This window comes from Prosopis cineraria, unplaced genomic scaffold (genome assembly GCF_029017545.1).
Source record: "Prosopis cineraria cultivar Desert tree isolate PC_DT_omini unplaced genomic scaffold, ASM2901754v1 PC9, whole genome shotgun sequence".
Taxonomy (NCBI): Eukaryota; Viridiplantae; Streptophyta; class Magnoliopsida; order Fabales; family Fabaceae; genus Prosopis; species Prosopis cineraria.
In genome coordinates, this window is record NW_026555340.1 from 29,753,620 (window position 1) to 29,776,583 (window position 22,964).

The 22,964-nt window shown below is 33.7% G+C and overlaps 2 protein-coding genes across 4 annotated transcripts; both read left to right on the forward strand.

Moving 5' to 3' along the window:
* Positions 1–13,101: 13,101 nt before the first annotated feature.
* LOC129320160 (uncharacterized) lies at positions 13,102–18,717 on the forward strand. Of its 3 annotated transcripts, none has more exons than XM_054965394.1 (3): positions 13,102–13,356; positions 14,575–14,661; positions 14,882–18,717. In XM_054965394.1, exon 3 carries the CDS (start codon positions 14,980–14,982, stop codon positions 17,806–17,808), a length of 2,829 nt encoding a protein of 942 aa, XP_054821369.1. In that variant the 5' UTR covers positions 13,102–13,356; positions 14,575–14,661; positions 14,882–14,979; the 3' UTR covers positions 17,809–18,717. The 3 variants fall into 3 exon arrangements, with proteins under 3 accessions (XP_054821369.1, XP_054821371.1, XP_054821370.1); XM_054965396.1 differs by having other exon boundaries at positions 14,575–14,628; XM_054965395.1 differs by lacking the exon at positions 14,575–14,661.
* A 1,252-nt stretch (positions 18,718–19,969) lies between these two features.
* On the forward strand, positions 19,970–22,898 carry LOC129320294 (malate synthase, glyoxysomal). The gene is given in 6 exon segments (XM_054965669.1): positions 19,970–20,472; positions 20,475–20,572; positions 20,687–21,012; positions 21,113–21,443; positions 22,086–22,476; positions 22,479–22,898. Coding segments are annotated over 6 exon segments (1,704 nt in total). The 5' UTR covers positions 19,970–20,180; the 3' UTR covers positions 22,745–22,898.
* The last annotated feature ends 66 nt before the right edge of the window (positions 22,899–22,964 follow it).

Below are 22,964 nucleotides of genomic sequence, written 5' to 3' on the forward strand. Positions count from 1 at the left end.
ATTTCTTTATTTTATTTTGATTGCGTCACACTGGATTTTGTTGGTCGTCTCAATCTTCAGCCTGGTGCTCCCCCATCAACGACGCCATTTTTTTCCCCCGTTTTGCCACTTCGTCCAATTCTAAAAACCTGCCGTGATAATTAATAATTTATTGCTCCTAAAGTGTCAATTAAATACTTAGTAGCTGGCTTTGAATCAATGATGAGTTCCTCATTAAGAATACATGAAGCTTACTCCCTCCGTCTTTATATATAAAAAAAAAATTATATCACATAATTTAAAAAAATTAATTAATTATAATAATTATATTTAAAAATAAAAAAATTAAATTAAAATGTTCTATGTTAATCAACATAAACATGTATTAATTATTTATTGTTAATATATTTATAGGGAGCAATTTTAAAAATGTGTAATAAATATTTATTGAAATATGTAATTTTATTTATATAAAAAAATAAAAAGTGATAATTTTTTTATAAATAAAAATAGGGTAATATCTCTCAGTAACTAGATTTATACACGCGCGCCACATGTATATGTAAAAGCTCGGTACACTCAATCGTGCGTTTTTTTTTTTTTTTTTTATTTCATGAGATAGCATCAAAAATCTGGTATTTGTTAGTTAGTGTATAGAGTATACCAATGGACAAAATCCTTCAGTAATAGATAAGAAATTGAACGTTTTCTTTCTGACAGTATTTGATGATATATGTACTGTACAAGACGCATGCATGAAGCCAATGACCCTTTAGTTAAGCAGCATAAGGTCTCCCTTGATTCAAGGAGTTCTAAGTTCGATTCCCATTTGATCCAGAAAGATGGATTAAAAAAAATCTGGCATCTCTTATAGACAAATACAAGAGAACATATATCTAGTATATATAAAAATGCTTATATTATAAAAAAAATTTCATTTGTCATTAATTCATTATATATGATGCTTTAAACAAAAACATTAGGATAGATAATAACATAGTTTTATGAAAATTCAACCAATCTATGTATTAATAAATTAAACGCTTGATAAAATTAAATCATTACGAATTGATATCGTGTTCAAATTGAATAAAAAATATATTAAATAGATAGTCATACAAATAGGCAATTTTTATTACGATTATTTCAATACAACTTAATTAAGAAAGACCGAGATGTTCATGAATACTATAAATATATAGTATTATAAAAAGTTAATATGAACAAATAACTAAATATAATTTATATTGTTTTTATTAAAATATAACAAACAAAAACATGTATTTTCTTTTGTCTTATTTCTAAGTCATTTCTACCAACTTCATCAATATCAATATAATAAAAATAAAAAAAATAAAATTTAGTATAATTACAAATATAACCCTCAAGAAGTTAAAAAAAATATAATATTATTTTTCTATTTTTTCCTCTTACTTTTTAATAGTAGTTTAGACATTTTATTTAAAACAAAACATCATTATCAATTCAATAATTTATAAAGTGAATTATTTTATCCTTCTAAAAAATAACCAATAAAGTAAATGGGAGGAAGTGTCATGTAAGTATGTATATTGTATTACACATATGTAATACTAGTGAGTGTAGTTATAGTAATTTTTGGGGGGTGGGGGTTCCTTGAACAGTGGACGCTGTATTTATGAGGCTTGAGTCGAGGACCAATCCAATATTTGTGTGCCATATTGTACAAGGCGTATGAGTGACCCTTTTAATTTCTTGTGGGAAAAGGTTGGATACGATGAGAAAAAAATAAGGCATGCAAGGAGAAGCTCCATCTAAATATAACGCGTATGATTTTTCACTAGACTTTGATTTGATATAATGTACACATGCTATATGTTTATAATTTAGAAATAGCTTGATCTGTTTTTATAAATTTTATAACATTGTGCATGCGATACAGGTAAAGGAAGCTCCTCTTGGCCCTTGGTTCCAGTGCTATTACCAACAAGACACATTTAGTTCTCAGAAATAATAATAAAAAGGAGTGGGATAGTAGGAGATAGAAATGAACGGATATTATATATCCATCAATAATTTGTTTGGTAGGAGAGAGATAATTAAGTGAAATGCAAAACGACTAGAATGTACACATCCAAAATCTGGTTTCCCGCATCTTCCTACGGTATCCTCTCCCTTTGTGATTTCCAATCTCTCCCCTCCCCTGATGATTGTTGATCAAGCTGGGTTTTAGAAACGACTTGAATGAGCAGCAACAAATTAAACTCAAGTAGATTTCAGCAAGAAAAATCCAATTATATGAACTAGTTATGTGGGTTTGGACTCAAAATTTGAAGGTAGGAGTAGAGATGACAAGGGTTGACAAAGGCGAAGATTGCTAGAACATGTCGTGAGGTTGACGAGGGAGTTGACGGAGGTTAACCAACGTGATAGTAATGGTCGGGAGTTAGGATGGATCCCAGCTTAAGAGCAACTTTGATTCCCATGTCTTAAGGAATGACTTCCCATGAGAAACATATAATTTAAGAAAAAATAAAAAGCAAAACAGACTAGACGCATTCAACACGCGAAACCAATCCTAATTACGATTCATCTATAGGAAAGTGAACCAAACAAACCCTAATCTCTCGTGTAACATATGATGTCCTCTCACCTCACTTGTCCATTCCTCCTCTTCCCATGCCTCCGAGCGATTGCCGTCCATTTGTAGCAAGTAATATCATTGATGTCTGGTTTACCTGCATTTTGAGAGAATAATAAATATGTAACAATTTATAAATATTATGTTTTAGATTGATTGGTATTGATAATTTTATTAAGTGATGAACAAAATTCGTTGAGTTCGAAATTGCACTAACATTTAAATAATCCAAGACTAGTAGTTTATATTTACGTTGACCTGTTAACAGTAAAGCAGTAAATTAAAAAACTTAAAATTGTTCTCGTCAATTTTCTAAAACAAAGATAGAATTTTTTGTCGCTGGCAAAGCTATAGTGTAATTAGAGGAGTCTAAATGTAAATGTTATTATTTATGCACATGCATGACAAATAAGAACTCAATAAATAAAAATATACTCCGAGCGGCTGATAAAGCATGGATAATATGCGAAGGCGCAAGCCAACTCGGGGCTTCTAGAATGATGCCCGTCGCAGCCTGGCGTGGGGAATCGTACACAAACTAAGCAAGTGAAGCTTGACAATGATGAATCCACATATCAATCATTCCGGCTTGACCCACAACAAGTGTAGTAATCATAGCCATTGGTTCTGATGCTGCGATTTGATTAGCTCCCCCTTCATACGGGAGCGTTTCTATTTGGACTAGGAAGACAGTGACCGTAGTGGATACTAGATAACACACATGAAGTTAGTGGAAGGTTGTGAATCCTGTCGGGGAGCAACTTGTTTTAATCCTTAACATTGAACTCACCCGCTGATTCTATTTATACAGTATTTGAATAAAAATAAAAAATATCTCAACTTTTTAATTATAACCTTATTAATTAAACAACGTCATGAGTTAAGTAAATTTTTTCTCAAGTTAAAGAGTAGAGCTTAAACACTTTTTCTGATCGATCTCTCTTCAATACCTTACAATCAAATCACTTCTCACTTTTGTGAGACACCTTGTAGATAGAATTTAAGTAGTAATTTTTTTTTTCATCTCCCTTATTTAATTTTTTTCTTATATTGATCTCGTTAATTTTACAGTTTTTCTTATTCTCCTTGTCTCTCATGTTTAACATCCTCATTAAAATATGAGTATTTTAGGTAAAAATGATACATGTTTCTACACAATCATGACAAACAATCAATTTAATTAATTTTTGAATAATTAATTTTTGATATCCAAAAATTAATTAATTATGTATTATATTTTTAAATCTGTTCTAAGAACCAAACTGTACCAAACAATTGGATTACTGGCCAAAGAAGTTAACAGTCACGTTTGGATTGACAAAATCATTTTCATAGTTTTGTCAGATTGAATCAGAGTTAAGTCATAATTGAGCTAAAAATTAAAAAACTAAAATGATTTTTAAAAAACTGAAGGAGTCTAAACACACTGTAAAAGGGTAATTTCCAACAAAAACTTGAAAAAGTAAACAAATTAGAAGCCGTTAAAAATCTGCTTCCTTTCTCGACCTTTTAGATATATATAATATGATTTGAGATTATTTTTTGATGAAGGTGTTGATAATTACAATGTAATTGTAGATATTTTTTAGCATACTCACACCTAATTTAACAAAGATTAACCTATATTCAACGAGTTATAAAAAATATAATTTATAATATTAATTGTTAATTTATGATCATATTATGTTATTTTATTAACAGTTAAACATACTATGTATTTATTTCTTATAGATATATGTGTTATGCTTTAAATATTATTTTACTTTATTTTTTATTTAATTTCCATGTGAATAATTTTATGCCAGTTTAACCGATCAAATCAAACAAATTGATAGTGGTTGATATTGTTAGTTTAGCATTTGATCTGGCTTTTAAAACATTAATTATAAATCAGGGTAAGTACGTGACTGGTGAACTGCCATTGTTGGGGGAAAATTGGTGGCAGAGAATTTTTGGCGAGAATCCTTTTGAAGATATGAACAACATGTGTGGGGTCCGAAGCCATCTTCTCTTGTGGCTGTGAATGGCCTCAGCGTACCTTCCTTCTAAAAAAGCTGCTGTCTAATATTTCAAAGATCTCGATGGCCTTTGCTTTTCTTTATCAAACACGTAATTATACGGATGTGTGCCGAATTTTGGAACGGAACCTCCTAGCTTGGCTTGAAATGTACTCACCAAGCTTGATCTTAATTGGTGCTTGTCAGTTCTCATTCGTCAAACACTTTGCTCCAAACAAGTTGGTGGGGACCAAACCCCACATACACCACAGGAATAAAGATCTCTTGGTTTTGCATCGTGGTTGAGAATTTTTTTTTAGTGTTTGTCTGTCTTGTCATTATAAAGGTGATTTTACAATTTTTGAACTAAAACCATTTTCACATAAATTTTGGTTAAAATATAACCAAACATATATGATTGCCTGAGTTTTTAACTTTTTATGAAATTAAGATTCATTGATCTTATCAGACTTTTCATTTTAACTGTACACATGTCACGTGTGTAGATTTATCATGGTTCTAAAAACATGATGGAATCGAGAACTAATCACTGGTTCGACCCTTGTGACTAGAAAAAAAAACTTTTTTTATTTAATTAGTTAAAAAAGTAAAAAAAAAAAGCCAAATTCGTTCAAATAGTAAAGCTGGTAAAAAAATAAAATGAAATAAAAATAAAAGATAAAAAATTAAAATTCCTTCTTACAACGCAATTGGAACAAAAGTTATAAATTTTGCTAACATACAACTCAGCTCTCATGTTTTCGTTACCGCCTCATGATTCTTACATAGACAATGCTGCCTTCAACTCCTCCTCGCGTTCTTCAATGTGGGACTTAAGTAAGAATAGTAACGAGTCCGTAAAGCATAAGCAAATGCTGTTCCCCCCCCCCCCAAATTAATATTTATTAATTCATTTTTGTTAATACTTAAACTATTTTTATAATACAAATGTAAATATTTAATTTTTATACTTCTAATTATTTATCTATATTTTTATACGACTTTTATATTTTAAATTTAGTTTTAATAAATCTCCTAAAAATACATAATAGTTTGTCATTTTTTTATGTAATTGATATTTATTCATGAACATTGAATAAGTTTACATGAAATTTTTAAATAGATCAGATGTATCATATCATTTATGGTCTGTCCAATTAGAATGTCTCGAGTTATCTAAATAAAATATTTTATAATATTATTTTGATTGATTTTATTCTTATAACAGAATTTATATTTAATCTATTGCTTTTACTTTTTGTACTATTATTAATGTCATAGTCAATTTACATTTAATACCATATGAATATTATATTTTAATTGGATAGATTATAAATGACAAAGTGGATCTGATTTTTCTAAAAATTTCTCATATGTTTACCCTCTTGGCTTTCAATTTCATTTATATTACAATAATTATTTAATCATTATCAATAGATAGTAATTCATTATCAATACACTAATAAAAGGGAATTTCATTAAAAAAGAGTGAACATTTATAAAATATCACTTTATAAATTTAATTTTGTAAAATGATATTTTTAAGATATTACTTGTAATATAATATTTAATATTACATGTAATATAATATTTAACATGTAAAATTTTTAATATAATAATTTAATTATAAATGATCTAAGAATGATTCGACCGTTACATCGTGAATTGCTACCTCAATCAATTTGAAAACCAGTTCAACTTTAAAATCTCGAAATTAATTATGTAAATGTGATTAAAAAAATAAATTCTAAAATATACGGCTTTCTTAAAAATCATGCCCCTGTGGATAAGTACCGTGTGACACAGCTTTCACTGTTGCTGCATCAATTATTGCACTCTGCACATCTTGGAAAAGCGCAACCCATGGGGGCGAAACTATGTTACGTGTGGAGGGGCCACCCTCCAACTTTTTTATTTTGTTTTAAAAAATATTAATTATATTTATAACAAGTCTCTCAACCTTGACTCAATTTAAAAATTTTTTAAATATTTTTGGTTAAGGTTTATTAATAATAATTGTTGTAGGCTTGATAAGTTTTGTAATACCTTGAGATAATATAAATCCAAGCTCAAGCATGCATGTCGAGAGAGACGAGGAAGAGTGTATAAATGATTTTTGTCAACGAATTATGATGTGTAAGTAAGAGAAAGCATGTTGACATAAAATAAGTCATCAAAATTTAAGTTTTTTTATTTTATTTATAAGATAAATAAAATGATTCTTTTAAGTATTATTTATAGACATGTCATTAATTTTTCATCACAGTCTTTTCTTTTACTCCATCGAAATGAAGAGAAATGTGGAAAAAAAATAGGAATGAAAGAAAACTACAAGCAGAGACTTTAAAAATTGCAATTTTTACCAATTTTAAGAGTTTTTTCTCTTAATTTTATTTAATTCCTTGTTATTTTCTTCAATTCAAGCTAAGAGTAAATGTTGGTAAGAGAAAACACACTGATAAAATATGTATATTAAATAAAAAAAGTTGAAAAACTTGTTAAGTATTCGGAGAGAGTTATAATTTTTAAAATTTTTTTAATTTTAACAAAAATAAATTAAAAATACTTTATAAATAAGACGGATAAAATATACATGCATATGTATAATCATTTGTTTAGGATTATGTAACCTAACTCTAGCCTCCTTTGAATTCTCATGCTAGTTTTGCCACTGGCAACCCAAAAATAATTACTGACATATTATATATATAAATATACATGGCATATTATATTATAGTACTGTGTTAATTTTAATCATCTAAAAACGTGCATCATGAACACAACGTTAGGTACGTGAACTGTAGATCTGTCCGGAAGCTTCGGGTTTTATTAAAAAACATTGGATAATATTAATGCATTATTATTTCCAGGATGATCCATAAACCTTTTTATATATAGTAAGGAGGGCTTGGAATTTATCGCGGACGTTTGCTGTTGGAGAAAGGTTTGATAATAACCAATATCGAGTGAGCTAATTAAAGAGGTAGAAACATATGTAAACAATGACAATCGCCAAACTCGTTGATATATTCCGTGGTTTTGACTAATAATATCTGAGCTCTCTGACATAGTTTGAGGGTTTATACAAGTATAAGAGATAATAAGATAGAAAAAACTTTATTGACATCTCAGAAATCTTCAAAGCATGTAACTAATTATTATGCCAATGCCATATTTTAGAAAACTTACATATATGTACATGAAACATGATATATCTAGATTGCATTATTGTACCATATTAGCTGGCGTGATGATAAAGCCAGCATGGAATAGTCAAGTTGTGAGGGAGACAGGATCTTCTTTGTGTCTAATCACTTGGAATATGAGATCGCAGGAGTTAGGTAATTGCCCTGAAGGATAAGAATTTAGTGTGTTTATATATAAAAACTGCTATAAATTTTCAAACGCGATGATCATTCAAATAAGCGTGTTATAATAGTAATACAGATAATTGATCTTATCTTATCTGCTGTTCGGGACACTTAGGTTTAAAAAAAAAACTTGGAAAATATATCCGTCACGACTTGAGTATATAAGAACCTAATCAGTATGAACCGTGAAGTATATATGAATGTACATCAAAATCATCATATGACGTCAAATTCATCCTAGGAGTGTCACAGAAGATGTGACGAGTCAAATTATGAATTCAAATGGGGCCATGTAGAGGATGTCTTAATCTTTCCATCTATAGAGAAAAGTTGCATGCGACATGTTTAAGATGCAGATGACAATGATTATGTTGCATAAGTATATATATTTTAACATGGAAGCTCAGAAAGCACAGCAAAGAAAATAGAAAAGAACGGATAGCAGTGGGGTAGTGATTGCCTATAGATTCTTGGTTGCCTTGTTCGGTTACAGTAGATGGCCTCGCTCCTTAATTTAAGCATTCTCACCCAATCAGAACCTGACGTGTTAAAGCAAAGAGAACCACATCTCCTCAGAATATCGAGATCCGGAAACAAGCTGAGTGACGTGAGCTTGATAGGTAGCCTATACTCAATTTTATAACATCAAATTAATCAGAAGATTAGGAGAATGACAATTAAGTATATTAAAAGAAAAATTCTACCATGGTTAGCTGGATCTGCACAATTTTTTTAAAAAATAATTATAAATATTAATTTAGACAATTTTAAATAAAAGTTATAATTAAAAATAGAGAGTTGCATTTAAAATTTAAATATTTTATTTTTATAATTTAAACTCTAAATTTTTAATTGTTTAAATTGATATGGACAAGTTATTTTTTAAACATTTTTATCAATAATCAGCCCAGCTGTCATTAATTTTTTAACCTCCTAAGGCTTAACTGTTATTCCTAATCAACCATCAACATTAGCTGTACGTAAAAAAAATATAATTTTTATAAAAACACGCGCCGCGATGAAGCGGCCGTTTGTTTTGGAATATAATAGTTGAAAGACTAAACTGTGACTTTAATTATGAATTATTAATAACTTATTTATATATTTTCTAACAAAAAAAATCAAATCCCTCTCTTGTCACCTTGTAATGAAGAAGAAATTACAGAAAATAATATATATAGGATTAGTTATCATGCTGTTTTTATTTTAAAAAAATTAAAGTCTCCTCGTAATTATTTTTTAATACATATACCCAATTGTTATAATTATATCTTAATGGAAATTGTTCGCATTAACAAATTAAAAACATGGGTCCTGAGCATTAAAATATAAAATCGACAATATCCAGTAAAGCTTTTTGCTAGCGTAAAAAATGTGTCAATAAATTGTATAACTCTGGGTCTCTCCCTTCTCAGTTTTTTGGTCCCACTCTCTCAGTGCTAGTTGTTATTAGTATTATTTTTTTTAAAGAATTGGAGTGGTTGGTTCAATCTTCAATTAGAGAACTAAACCATAATCTATTATGGGGGAGAGAGAGAACTTAACTATAACCGTGTTAGAACTTGTTAAGATAGATGATTATGGAACAATCTAATGGTTGAAATCAATAAAGATTGATCCAGTTGATAAATATTTGCCTTATAATTTATTGAAGGATTCAAGTCCTACCATTAATGTGAGGATTTTTATAATTGATGATTTTTAAATCTTTTTGTAAGTATTATTTGAACACAAAGCCATGATCATGCTGGTGAGTTTTTAGGACCTAATTGACTAATTTTTTTTAATAAAAGCAATCACGTGGCTGGAATAATTGTGAAAGGAGTCTTAACAATTTTTTTTTTGGGCAATAATCCTAACAAAACTTTTGAAGGAGCGAGCTTTAGCATATCCTACTGGGTTCATGAGATGTTGGTATTTGTCTAATTGGGCTTGTTTTTATGAGGCTCTGCATTAAAAACCAACGAAACCCAAAATGAAATGATCAATGGACATGGGTATTATTAGATAATCCAGATCTCTCAGAACAAGCTTAGTTCAAAGAAGTTGCGCTCCGTTTCAATCAAATGTGAAGCTAATTTCATATTTTTTAGCCTTCTAAAAAGTTTCAAGGTTTCTTCAAACGTTTAAATATATCTGTTAAATGTGTGCATGAAGAAGTACAGAACCCAACGTAAGAAGCCATCACGCTTCTGAAACCAATGAGATTACTCTATCAAGATTGTGGTGAGTGAACTGGTTGCTGATCACAACTGCTTCATAAAGTCATAAATAATTATGTCAAGAATGATCACTCTTTCACCGCCAATGTGTAAAGATCTAAACATGTATAAACTCAACCAGGTGAAAAGACATTCATAAAGTCATAGATAAAACCAATTTTGTCCATTAACAATCAATTTATCATGGGCCCAGAATAGCTTTCTTGATGGTAGAAATATGCTACTACGTAAGACTGGTTGGAGGGTAGGAAATGGTCTTCGTATCAAGACATATGCTTGTTGCTAACATAGTATTCTTTAATGGTCAGCGGGGTCTCTCGCCCATAACAAATCAGATAACTGATGCTGAAGCTAGATTAAATATTCCCTTATCTAGAGGATGCCTTTCTAATAAACCCTTCTGGTTATAGGGAAAAAATGGAATTTATACCATTAAGCATGGCTATTTCTTTGCTCAAAAGCCATCTCTGTTAACGTGAAAAATATGGCAACTCTTTTTCCATGCTTGATTTCATTTGGGAGATTATATGGAGATTGAAAGTTCCTAATAAAGTTAGACATTTCTTTCAGAGACTTATTAATGTTGTTGTCCCATACAATGCGCCACTTTGGAAGCAAAACTATTCTCTCACTGAGCTCTATCTCTGTTGCTGCGCTTGATAGGAAACACGTGAACACATGTTGCTCTGGGCTAAAAAAGTTTGATTTAGGAGCAGTCCAACTACTCGTGGACGAAAGACAGATTGCAAGATTTGGTACTTGATTTTTAACCTCTACTTCCTGGACTGTCTGGAAAAATCTCGAATTAGAAATGTTCAAAGGCAAGAATCTGAATTCGGGAATTGTGTTGGATGCAAGACTTCTTACAGGCAACAGACATTGAACCCTTCATTGGATTCCCAAATCTGCAAATTCAGCTAACTACTGGATCGCTATAAATTGTCACAAGGGTCAAGGGCCTGCGTCCCGCCGGCTCGGATCGCAATTGCCCCCCTCCCTTGCTCTGCTTTTGTCTGGTACAGGGAACGCTTTGTCTGATCTTTAAAGAATGAAAGTTTTCCTTTTAACAAAAGATATTACATCAAACAGATTTATGATTTGCACTTCATTACTTTTGAAATCAATTGGCAATTGGGAGTGTAGATTAGTTTGGTTTGTTGGTTTTACTTGGAATATAATAAAAATCAAGCGCCTTCTTATTATTTAAAAGTAGTATGTCAAACAAATATTACAGATTTCATCACAATTTTATCCATTTTTTTAGCATGACGAAATAATCCGAAAATCTCCTTTTATTATGTTTTCATCTTCATTTATTATTTTCATTTTTTCCCAACAACATTCCAAGCATGCCCAGCTAAACCAGCAATGCTTTCTTAGAATATGTATATCCTATAATATTTTATATTATACCTTCTCTCTCGTTTTATATATGAATCACTTTTAATTAGCTTGTCAAAATCAAGGAATGTTGTTAAATGATTTATATTATTTGAATAAAAATGACAAAAAAAATTCTTGAGATGTGTAAATGACACTTGCGTATTGTAAAATATAATAATTATTATTTAGTTTCTAAGGATTTGTGTGACATTTTGGTTTTCAACGAAATGACATATTTAACCTCATTAATTATTATACATTGAGAAATGACTAATTTAGCTAGGTTACTAAATAAAACGAAACATAAAATGACTAATTTATTTGTATAGTTTTTTTTTAATCAATTAAGTGCAATTAAAGTAATCATTCTGTAATCCTTTACAGATAAAAAATTGCAAAAGAAGTAATCATTTTTCATTTATTTTAGTCAATAACCCTACTAAAGTAACCATTTCCTAACATATAATAGTAATTGATTTTTAATATTTGCATGTGATTGATAAACAAATTTTATAAAAAGAGAATAGTCATTTTTTATTTTTGTTTTAATCAATCCCGAAAACATAACATTCATTGATGGAAAATATATCATTTTGCACAAATCAAAATGCTAGACTTTAGGGACTAAATAATTATTATTACATCTTGTTATACTTGATTGTTATGCGTATTTGGAATATATTTTTTTGTCATTCTTCCTTCAAGGGAAAAGAAATTTCTTAATTCACCTCACTAAATAATACATCATCTTTATAAAATGCTTTATACTCTATTTATCACGTGGAACCTCTTACCTTGCTCACAGGAAATTATGAGAAAAGTAAAATTAAAAATTAAAATAAAACATAAATGACTCATCTTTTACAAGAGCACACTAGTGTTATTTTTTGTGTTAGTACAAGAAATACATATGATGGTTGGGATTTAAATTCTCAATCACTTGTTTATTTGGCAAAAAAAAGCTGACTTACTTAAATAATGAGAATTTAATATAATATTGAGATCGATATATATATATATATATATATTTAGTTATAATAAATATATCTTGTTCTAGTATAATAATACATTTATCCCAAATTACATGATATATCTGAGGAAGATTTGACATTCTCATTATTTAAAAGATTTGACTTTTGTTCTAATTTTATGATGTTTCTTCAATATCATTATTGTCATTATACTGTATCTTTTTAATTTTTTTATAAATATAATATTAAATTAAAAATAATTTTAGAAGTTTATATTTTTATTTTAAAAATAAAATTTAAAAGTGTCTTTAATAAATTTTATTATTATGTATAATTTTATTTAAAAATATTTTATGAATTAAGATGGGTGGAAGGTAAGAAGTAGGATGTAGTTTGATGGATTTAAATTTTTTATAAAAGTATTTATACTTACTTTATTATTTTTTTTTAAATTAAAAAATCTTCTCCCTCTTCTCAAAGAAGAAGGAGAAGGAGAAGGGGAAAACTCCACACGCTTCACTTCAAATTATTTAAATTAAATCCCAGTCTAACGCTACACACTGCATAAAAACAGCCGCTGCGACACCAGTCCCATTTCATTGACAGCACATTTCTTCTTCCCTTTTTGTTCATGCGAGGAGAACGCTTCTGTTCTCTTCGCTTGCCGTCTGCGTTGGTTGCAGCCTCGGTCGTCGGTGTCCGTTGCAGCCCCGTCTGTTGGTGTTGGGCGGAGCACATGTGCTGGCGGCAGCTTGGTGGCTTTTTTCAATGCACTTTTTTCTCCTTTAGCTGCTTCCATTGAAGCTTCACGAGGTAAGATGTACACGATTTGCTTGCTTGTGGTTCGTTTGACATCTTAAATTGGTAGCATTTGATGGGTAAATTTAATGGAAGTTGACACTTGACAGTGGCGCTAGGGTTTGCAAGATATGAGCTGAACTTGTTGGGTTTTGCTCGTTCTTCTCCTGTCTCTTGATTCAATAATTACTTGTTGAGTGCTTGCACGCCCTGAATTTGCTTCTTGTATTTCGGCGTTTCCGTTTGAGACTTTGAATGGGTTGTTTGCTGGTGAAAAGTTGCGTGTGGAAACTGTTTTGCTGTTAGAAAAATATCATGTAAATCTTATCTGAATTTCTAGGATTTGGTTTCTAGGGCTAATGGACTAACCTAATTTGGATTTTTATAGCAAGCGCCTTTGGTCTCGTGTAGGAATTTCATGTGAATTACTATGATTTAAATGGATCTCTTGACGTGCTTCTATTGTTATTTCTCTGTAATTCAAAGAAAAAAAAATTCCGTTTGACTCAATTATAACATTATGCCAAGCATATGTTTGCTTCCCTTTATTAACTATACAAGCATCAAATCATCAACCTTACTGTAGCAACTTGTACAATGAGAATTTTATCCTTAAATTACAAGTTAGGATTTTACATATCACGCTCTTCTCCTGCTTCATTATTTTTTCATAAAAAAGTGCTTAGTTTGTATGCTATTTACAATTGTATTTGCTGAAGTAAATTTTACGAGGTCAGTGAAATGTGGGCTGAGTGCTTGAAGCTTGAACTCTAGGGTATGCCATTTAGAAGTGGGGAGATTAGATAATTACTGACGAAATGAATGCAAAGAAGTAAGATGAAGACTTTATGGTTATCCTTAAATTTGTTTTAATGATATCTATGAAAAAATTTGTTTATGCTTAATACTTGGTTGTTGTTTGTCCTCCTTTTTGTCACATATTTCCTGCCACGTTTGCATGCTGTTGTTCTGCTTACCTTCACCTAAATTGTAGATTCTCTTGATATGCTTTATTTATTTAATTTATTTGTTTGTTTTGTTTCTCTCCAATTTTAAATATCCTTATCTGTTCTTTACACTATGCAATATAAGGCAAAACATTTGTCTACTTTCCTGAATGCAAGTTTTAGAGAGGTCATCCTAGCATGGTGAATTTGTTAGTAGAATTCAAATCTAGGTTTTGACGTTGCTTTTAACTATGTTGCCCTGACTTCTGAATCTTCTCACTAATAGATTGTCTCAGTTGCTCGTTTGCATCTGCCTTGGAATCTCCTCAGTTTCGTCAAGGCTAGTCTCTGCTGGGTTCTCTTTCAAATGCATGTAGGATGCTTATATCTAGTTTTTTTTTTTGTTTTTTGTTTTTTGTTTTTCATGCAAGTATTTATCTCACTTTCTTCAAGGTTAGTCTCTACTGGGTTCTCTTTCAAATGCATGAAGCTTGCTCATATCTAGTTTTTATTTTTCATACAAGTACTTATGGCTTGGGGAATGCTTGATTGGCAGTTTGACTTTATCAATATTGCTTTCTTGTTTCAAGCAGGTGAAGATTTTACTATGCTCGTGGAATCTGAACAGACATAAAATGTTGTGATACCCATACTGATAACAAGGTAACTGGGTTTTGATTTCAAGTCAACCATGGAGTGCAACAAGGAAGAGGCTCTAAGGGCTAAGAAAATTGCAGAAAGTAGAATGCAAAGTGGTGACTTTGTAGGGGCACTGAAGTGTGCTACAAGGGCCCAAAAACTGTTTCCTGAAATTGAGAACATTGTTCATATCCTTACAGTTTGTGAGGTTCACTGTGCTGCACAGAAGAAACTTTCTGGATCTGAAATGGATTGGTATGGAATTCTTCAAACTGAACAACTGGCAGATGAAGCAACCATAAAGAAACAGTTCAGGAAGCTTGCCTTGCTACTTCATCCTGATAAAAATAAGTTTTCAGGTGCAGAGGCTGCATTCAAGTTGATTGGAGAGGCAAATAGGTTGTTAAATGACCAAGACAAGCGGAAATCGTATGACATGAAGTATAGAGCCTTCATGAGAGCTGCATCATCTAAGCCCTCATCTTATCATTCAAATGGGAGTGTATTTGCCCAGAAACATGATGAACAAGCAAGAAATTATCGGAATTATTCACATCCTTCAAGTTGGGGTTCCTATCAGCAGGCTGTTCTGCAAACTTTCTGGACATCTTGTAATCATTGTAAAACTAGATATGAATACTACAGAACTGTTTTAAATGCAACCTTACGCTGTCACCAGTGTTCTAGACCCTTTATAGCTCGTGAGTTGGAATTTCAGCAGGGACCACCTGGATACAAGTGGACATCAGATCAGAAAGAACATCCAAATTCTGAATCCACGACAAAACGTGCATATGGAGTTGATGGGCACTGTAAAGGTGAAAAGAGTGAAGATGGCAATGGGATTGCTGGAAGGGCAAATGTAGATGTTAGAAAATCCAAATTTGCTTCATCCAAGGCCAGGGGGTCTTATTCGCCAACTCATATTGAAAGTAAGAAGGACAATCCTGGAGAGAGTTGCAAGACTGAGAATGGTAACGGTGTTGAAGATGCCAATGTTCAAGGAAGTGGTATTGATCCTTCTGGACCTAAAGTAACAGCACAGTCTAGGAGATCTTCCAGGCAAAAGAAGGATGTTTCTTACTCGGAAACCTCCTGTGATGATGATTTTGACAATCCTAAAAGGCGTCGACAAAATGGATCATTTAGCACCATAGGAATGGAGAAAAGGGAAGTACCTGCAAGTGGTGGGTTTTCTACACACAACTGTTCAGCTAGTTCTGCATCTGGTCTGGGTGGTGAGAGTGGAGAGAAGAGCAACAAAGCAAGTGGTCTTCCTGAAGAAACATTGTTACAGAAGAGAAGCAAAATTGAGCAATCTCATGTGCATAGAGAGGAGCCATCTAAGTCAAGTGTTGACGATGCAAACTCAAAAGCCGATCATTATCCTCCATTTAATTCAGGCGTCCCTTCTATTCCAGATATCATCAATTGTCCTGATCCAGATTTCAGTGATTTTGAGAAGGATAGAGCGGATAATTGTTTTGCTAAAGATCAGTTCTGGGCCATTTATGATCCAAGTGATAGCATGCCAAGATACTATGCTCGTGTGAAGAAAGTGCTGTCTCCTGGATTCAAGTTGCTAATTACTTGGTTGGAGGCTGACCCAGATGATGAAGGTGAGATTGATTGGCAAGATGCAGAATTGCCTGTTGGTTGTGGCAAGTTCAGGCTAGGTGACACTCAAGAAATTGAAGACCGTGCTATGTTCTCTCATCAGATGCATAATATTAAGGGAATTGGCAGAAGATGTTATATGGTATATCCTCATAAAGGGGAAACATGGGCAATATTTAAAGATTGGGATATAAAATGGAGTTCTAATCCAGAAAAGTATTGTAAGTACGAATATGAATATGTGGAAATCCTGTCAGATTTTACTGAGAATATTGGCATTGAAGTTGTATACCTTGGCAAGTTGGAAGGCTTTGTTAGCCTCTTTCAGCAAACTGAGCACAATGGACTTAGCTTATTTTGTGTTCCACCTAATGAGCTCTATAGGTTCTCACATCGAGTTCCTTCATTTAAGATGACTGGTGATGAAAGAGAAGGCATTCCTTGTGGATCTTTTGAACTTGATCCTGCTGGTTTGCCTGTTGATCTTTTCGGAGTTGGTAATGCTGGTGATGTGGATATGGGAGATGAAATGTTAGATGCTGGGGTCAAAAGTTCGTGCCACAAATCCCCTGAACAAAAAGTGGAAAATGTGATGCCTAAAGAGAGTGGTCATGAGGCAAAGGTAAATAGTAGTAATGACGTTGAAAGAGCTTCCTCAATACTTAGAAGGTCGCCAAGGGGGTTGAACAGAAAAGATATGAATAATGGCCAACTTAATAGAAGTCAGCATGTGACAAAAGAGAATGGTAGCAAAGACATGGGCTGCACGGACTTCAGTCAACGTGGTGGAACTGATGAGCCTAGTCATGAGGGGAAGGTGCACAAGACAGACGATGTTGAAAAAGCTTCCTCAATACTTAGAAGATCACTAAGGGGATTAAAAAGCAGAAGTATGGAACATGGTCGAGTAAATGAAAGTCAACATATGACAAGAGAGGATGGTAGCAAATATGTAGGTTGCAAGGACTTCAGTCAACCTGACGGAATTGCTGTTGAAGATCAGGCTGATGAGAGGGTCAAAACGCCAAAGAAACATGATAAAAATGATTGTGGAAGAGAAGGTTCGAATGTGAAAAGATCACCTAGAGATTTAAGCAAGAAAAAAGCCCAAGTAGATGCTAATCAATGCATGACTGGCAAGGTAAGCGGCGAACATTCAGATGCAAACAAAAAGTTGGATAGCAGATTTTCTGAGTCTTTTGGAGGTGTTTACAGACGTTTCACAGAAGATTTAGAGTTCCAAAAGCATCACAATATATGGTAAAATCTGAAGAAATGTTTCAGCGTGGTCAGATATGGGCATTATATAGTGATAAGGATCGGGTGCCTGATATTTATGTGCAAATTAAGAAGATTGATTTTGCCCCTGATTTTAGATTGCATGTGGCCTTCCTTGAACCCTGTTCACGCATAACTGGCGTGGGAGCTTGTGGTACCTTTATGGTTAAAAATGCTAAAACCCATGTCGTTTCCCTTTCTACTTTCTCTCATCAGTTAAGAGTTGAACCTGGGGAAGATAACAGATATGAAATTTATCCAAGGAAAGGTGAGATATGGGCGTTATACAAGAACCAGCATCGTGGATCAACTTGTTCAAGTCAGGTGAGAGGTGATTGTCACATAGTGGAAGTGTTGGAAGACGATGATGAGAGTTCAAAAGTTGTGGTTCTGGTTCGTCATGACAACTCTAGGCCAATTTACAAGGTGCCTAGAATTCAGAGATCTAAAAATGTTATCATTAATATACCGCGGGTGGATGCTTATAGATTTTCTCACCAGATTCCTGCTTTTAAGCACACTGGAGATGGCGGCATTCATCTCAAAGGATGTTGGGAGCTTGATCCTTCATCAATTCCAGGTTTTGTGATAAACGTAGACTGAAGTATAGCCTGTCTTCTCTTGCTTTCTTCATTAGTTGTGTTTCCTTCCGTTCTTTTAGGATTTGGAGCTTAGCATCTACGTCATTGCAACGTGTAAAATAATTGCTTTTCACATGAATCATGATCAGTAACATAACGTCAGATAAGTGTAGTAAGTTCTGCCTATATCTGTTTTATCGTTTGTAACAAGGAAACTACCTGGTGTCTTGGTTCATTACTCGGGTGCACAAGCTGCTGAGCTTACGAACTTTTTCTATATGCAATGGTATTAGGGGCTTCCATTGATGATATTATGGAGAGAATCCTGAAATATGGGAATGATATTCTGTATATTATATCCCAATATCTGTGCTGCATTGTTTCATGATTAGGTCAGTTGTCCGGAAATGCCTAAACCATAACACTATCTGATGATTTTTTAAATTGTTGGTAAGAACAAAATTTTGATGGAAAAGGAAAAGGATAATGAGAACGACATCAATAGCAGTGGCACAGGCAATCAATCTTCCACCCTCATCCAAACAGACGCATCTCCCGAGGAAGGCACAGAAATTAATAACACTTGCATCGTCTACTTTCTTATCCTCTAATATTAATTAAATTAATATTTTGCTCATCTTTTCCGTCCCATTTGAGCCTCTTAACGCACGTAACGTGAGGCCATGCACTCATCAAAATGACCCATATTCGCTGCATTCAGTGTACCTGTCCACATTTTCATTTCATTATTGTCGCCCAAAATATTCTTGATATAAAAAAATTCCGTCATCATTTTTTTTATTAATTACAAAAATTCGAACCATTACTTAAAATGCAAGTATTTGAGTTTTTGCCTATTTAAAAGAAGGAATTACGTATAGGTTCATACAACAAAATTAATTACTATCAGATTATTAACAACTTAAGTAAAATCATTTATAACACAATTTATTATAAATAGCCTTACTTTAATTATTAATAAATTTTATAATAATTAATTTTTTTTGTGAGATTTCAATATAATTCTCTTCATTTAAAACTTAATACCAGCCTTAACACCTCAGTTAAATCTATCTCACATGAGCGGCAAATAATGCCAAAGTCCATGGCCTTTTTTATTTTTTTTTTTGGTTGGGCCAAAACAAAGTTCATGGTTTGATATTCAGTCTTGAATGTCTCTAAAGGTGGGATGTGAAATGAACTATTACAAGTATTTCAATAATAATTTAGCATAGGCCAAAAAAAAGAAATTACGGTACGAATTGAATTGCTGAAACAACGGTACAATGGTGTTTCCACAGCACCACTTGGACAGTCAAGGCTGTTCAAACTCTATCTTTTTTTTTTAAAAAAAAATAACCGATTATCTTGTTAAAGCTCAGTTAGAATATCATTTTGATTTTGCATACTTTTTCTCCCGAAGTAATAAAGTTATTTTTCTTAAAATTATATATAGAAAATTTAAATTTCAAATTTGATCCGGACAATTCAAATATGATGCTTTGTAGCAGAGCCTCTAATCTTGTTGCAACTCAAGGCAACAGGGCATCCTAATCCGAATAATCACGACACGAGATCAAATTGAAAAAAAAAAAAGCATTTATTTGAAAAAAAATTGAGAAATAGAAAGAAAATATAGTGTGCCAATATCCCACTTGCGTCCGCTTCCTGATGCTGCATAAAACTCACCCATAGGCCATGGCCTTTCTCAACAAAAAGCAGTCATAATCATGCCAGAAGGAGAAGAATAGCTTTGGAGGAAGAGAAAGCTAAGCAGATGGACCTCGGAACCTATGGGTATCCTACAGCAACAGAAAAGAAGAAGACGCTGTCGTACTACGACTTGCCAGAAGGAGTGGACGTGAGAGGAAGATACGATGAAGAGTTCGCAAAAATCCTAACCAAGGATGCTCTGGTGTTCGTGGCTGAGCTACAACGCGAGTTCAGGAACCATATAAAGTACGCGTTAGGGTGCAGAAAAGAAGCAAAGAGGAGGTACAATGAAGGAGCCCTGCCTGGGTTTGATCCGGCAACTTACCACATACGTGAACGAGAGTGGGTATGTGCAGCTCTCCACCTTCTGTGGCTGATAGGAAGGTGGAGATTACAGGTCCTGTGGAGCGAAAGTTGATCATCAATGCTCTCAACTCTGGCGCCAAAGTCTTCATGGTTAGTCCTTCGTCTCAGTTTATACCATTCATAACTGCGTGTTATGTGAAAGTTTGGACACAACTTTGTTATCTGCAGAGTAGGAACTTAAAGTAGATGATTTTGTTTTTGAAGGCTGATTTTGAAGATGCACTGTCACCGAGCTGGGAGAATCTGATGAGAGGGCAAGTGAACTTGAAGGATGCAGTGGAGGGAAGAATAAGCTTCCATGACAAAGCCAGAAATAGGCTTTACAAGCTCAATGAGCAGACGGCGAAGCTCTTTGTACGGCCAAGAGGTTGGCATCTACCTGAGGCTCATATTTTCATTGATGGCGAACCTGCAACTGGTTGCCTGGTGGATTTTGGGCTCTACTTTTACCACAACTACGCCACGTTCCGGCGAACCCAAGGCGCCGGCTTTGGCCCCTTCTTTTATCTTCCTAAAATGGAACATTCAAGGTAAGCATTCATCATAACAGCTTCATTAGGGTTAGCTAAAATGGTGGCTGGGAAGGGTAGAAAATGGATTAACCAAGAAAAGGTGGCTGTGATGTGACAGGGAAGCTAAGATATGGAAGAGTGTGTTTGAGAGGGCAGAGAAGAAAGCAGGGATTGAAAGAGGAAGCATCAGGGCAACAGCTCTGATAGAAACGCTTCCAGCAGTGTTTCAAATGAATGAGATTCTGTATGAACTGAGGGACCATTCTGTGGGTCTCAACTGTGGAAGGTGGGATTACATATTTAGTTATGTGAAGACATTCCAGGCCCACCCAGATCGCCTCCTTCCTGATAGAGTTCAGGTTGGCATGACCCAACACTTCATGCAGAGCTACTCTGATCTTCTCATCAGGACCTGCCATAGACGTGGTGTACATGCCATGGGAGGCATGGTAAGCATCTCCTTTTTTGGTTAAGTAAAAGTGGTTCATGAATGTGCTTGAACAAGTATTTCCTACGTACTAAAACTATTTGTTAACATTCATTTCAGTAACTGAGCTCTAGGAACAAGTTGGTTTTTGATGATCATATTTGGTGACAAATAGATAGTGTCAGTCAGGTTCTATACCTTTTGGTTAAACTGTTATGTATCTTTGTTACCTTGCACAAGTATTTCCTCACTACTTTTGCCTTATGCATAAACAGACAATAAGATATTTCATGTGACGAGATGTTAGAAACAAATGGTATGTTTCGTATCACGCTTAGCTTTAAATGAGAAACAGGTTGCTCAGTTTAGGAACGCACCAACGTGCCCCTAAACGCTCACTAAAACTATTTATCTGCATTCATTCAGTAACTTAAACTTTAGCAGCAAGGTAGTTTTCAACGAAAATCCTGGGTGATAACTAAACAATGTCAAATATTTTGAATTATTTGAAAATGCTTAGAAGGCGTGACTGAATTTGGGGAAAGGAGGAGGACGCAACAGATGATAAAATTTCGGATATTTCAAACCTGAAACCTCAAATGTATCATTGATAAATGAGGACTGGTAACAAATTCAGATGATACTTGAAACTTTTGTTGAACAGGCAGCTCAAATTCCAATAAGGGATGACCCTGTGGCGAATCAGGCAGCGCTAGAACTGGTGAGGAAGGACAAGCTAAGAGAAGTGAAGGCAGGGCATGATGGGACCTGGGCAGCACACCCTGGTCTGATCCCAGCGTGCATGGAAATCTTCAACAACCACATGGGCAACGATCGAAATCAGATTCACACAAAGAAACGTCATGATGCTGCAAACATAACAGAGCAAGATCTCTTGCAAAGGCCTGTAGGAGTTCGTACAATGGAAGGCCTTCGTCTGAATACAAGGGTGGGAATTCAGTATGTGGCTGCATGGCTCACAGGAAGTGGTTCAGTGCCTCTTTACAACCTCATGGAAGATGCAGCCACTGCTGAGATTAGCAGGGTACAGAATTGGCATGGCTCAAGTATGAAGTGGAATTGAATGGCGATGGACTTGGGGTTAGAGTGAATAAAGAGCTTTTTGGGAGAGTGGTTGAAGAGGAGATGGGCAAGATTGAGAAGGAAGTGGGCAAGGAGACGTTCAACAAGGGAATGTATAAGGAAGCTTGCAAGATCTTTACAAGACAATGCACAGCCCCAACACTAGATGATTTTCTGACTTTGGATGCTTATAACCATCTTGTTGTGCATCATCCAGGGGGATCACCATCTAGGATGTGAGTTTAGTCGTTTTACAATGGACTAGTGTTTTTATTGATTTGGACTGTCATGTGGAACTGCTTACTGTTATGTCTTTTTATCTCTTCATGGGTCTTGTTGCAGAATAAGGTTGTATTAGAGATTACTTTGAATGAAAGACGTATCTGTTATTTGATGTGTAATGAGAGATCATAAGCCTTGGCATTAGACCTTGCTAGCACCTTCAAACGACAGGTAGATT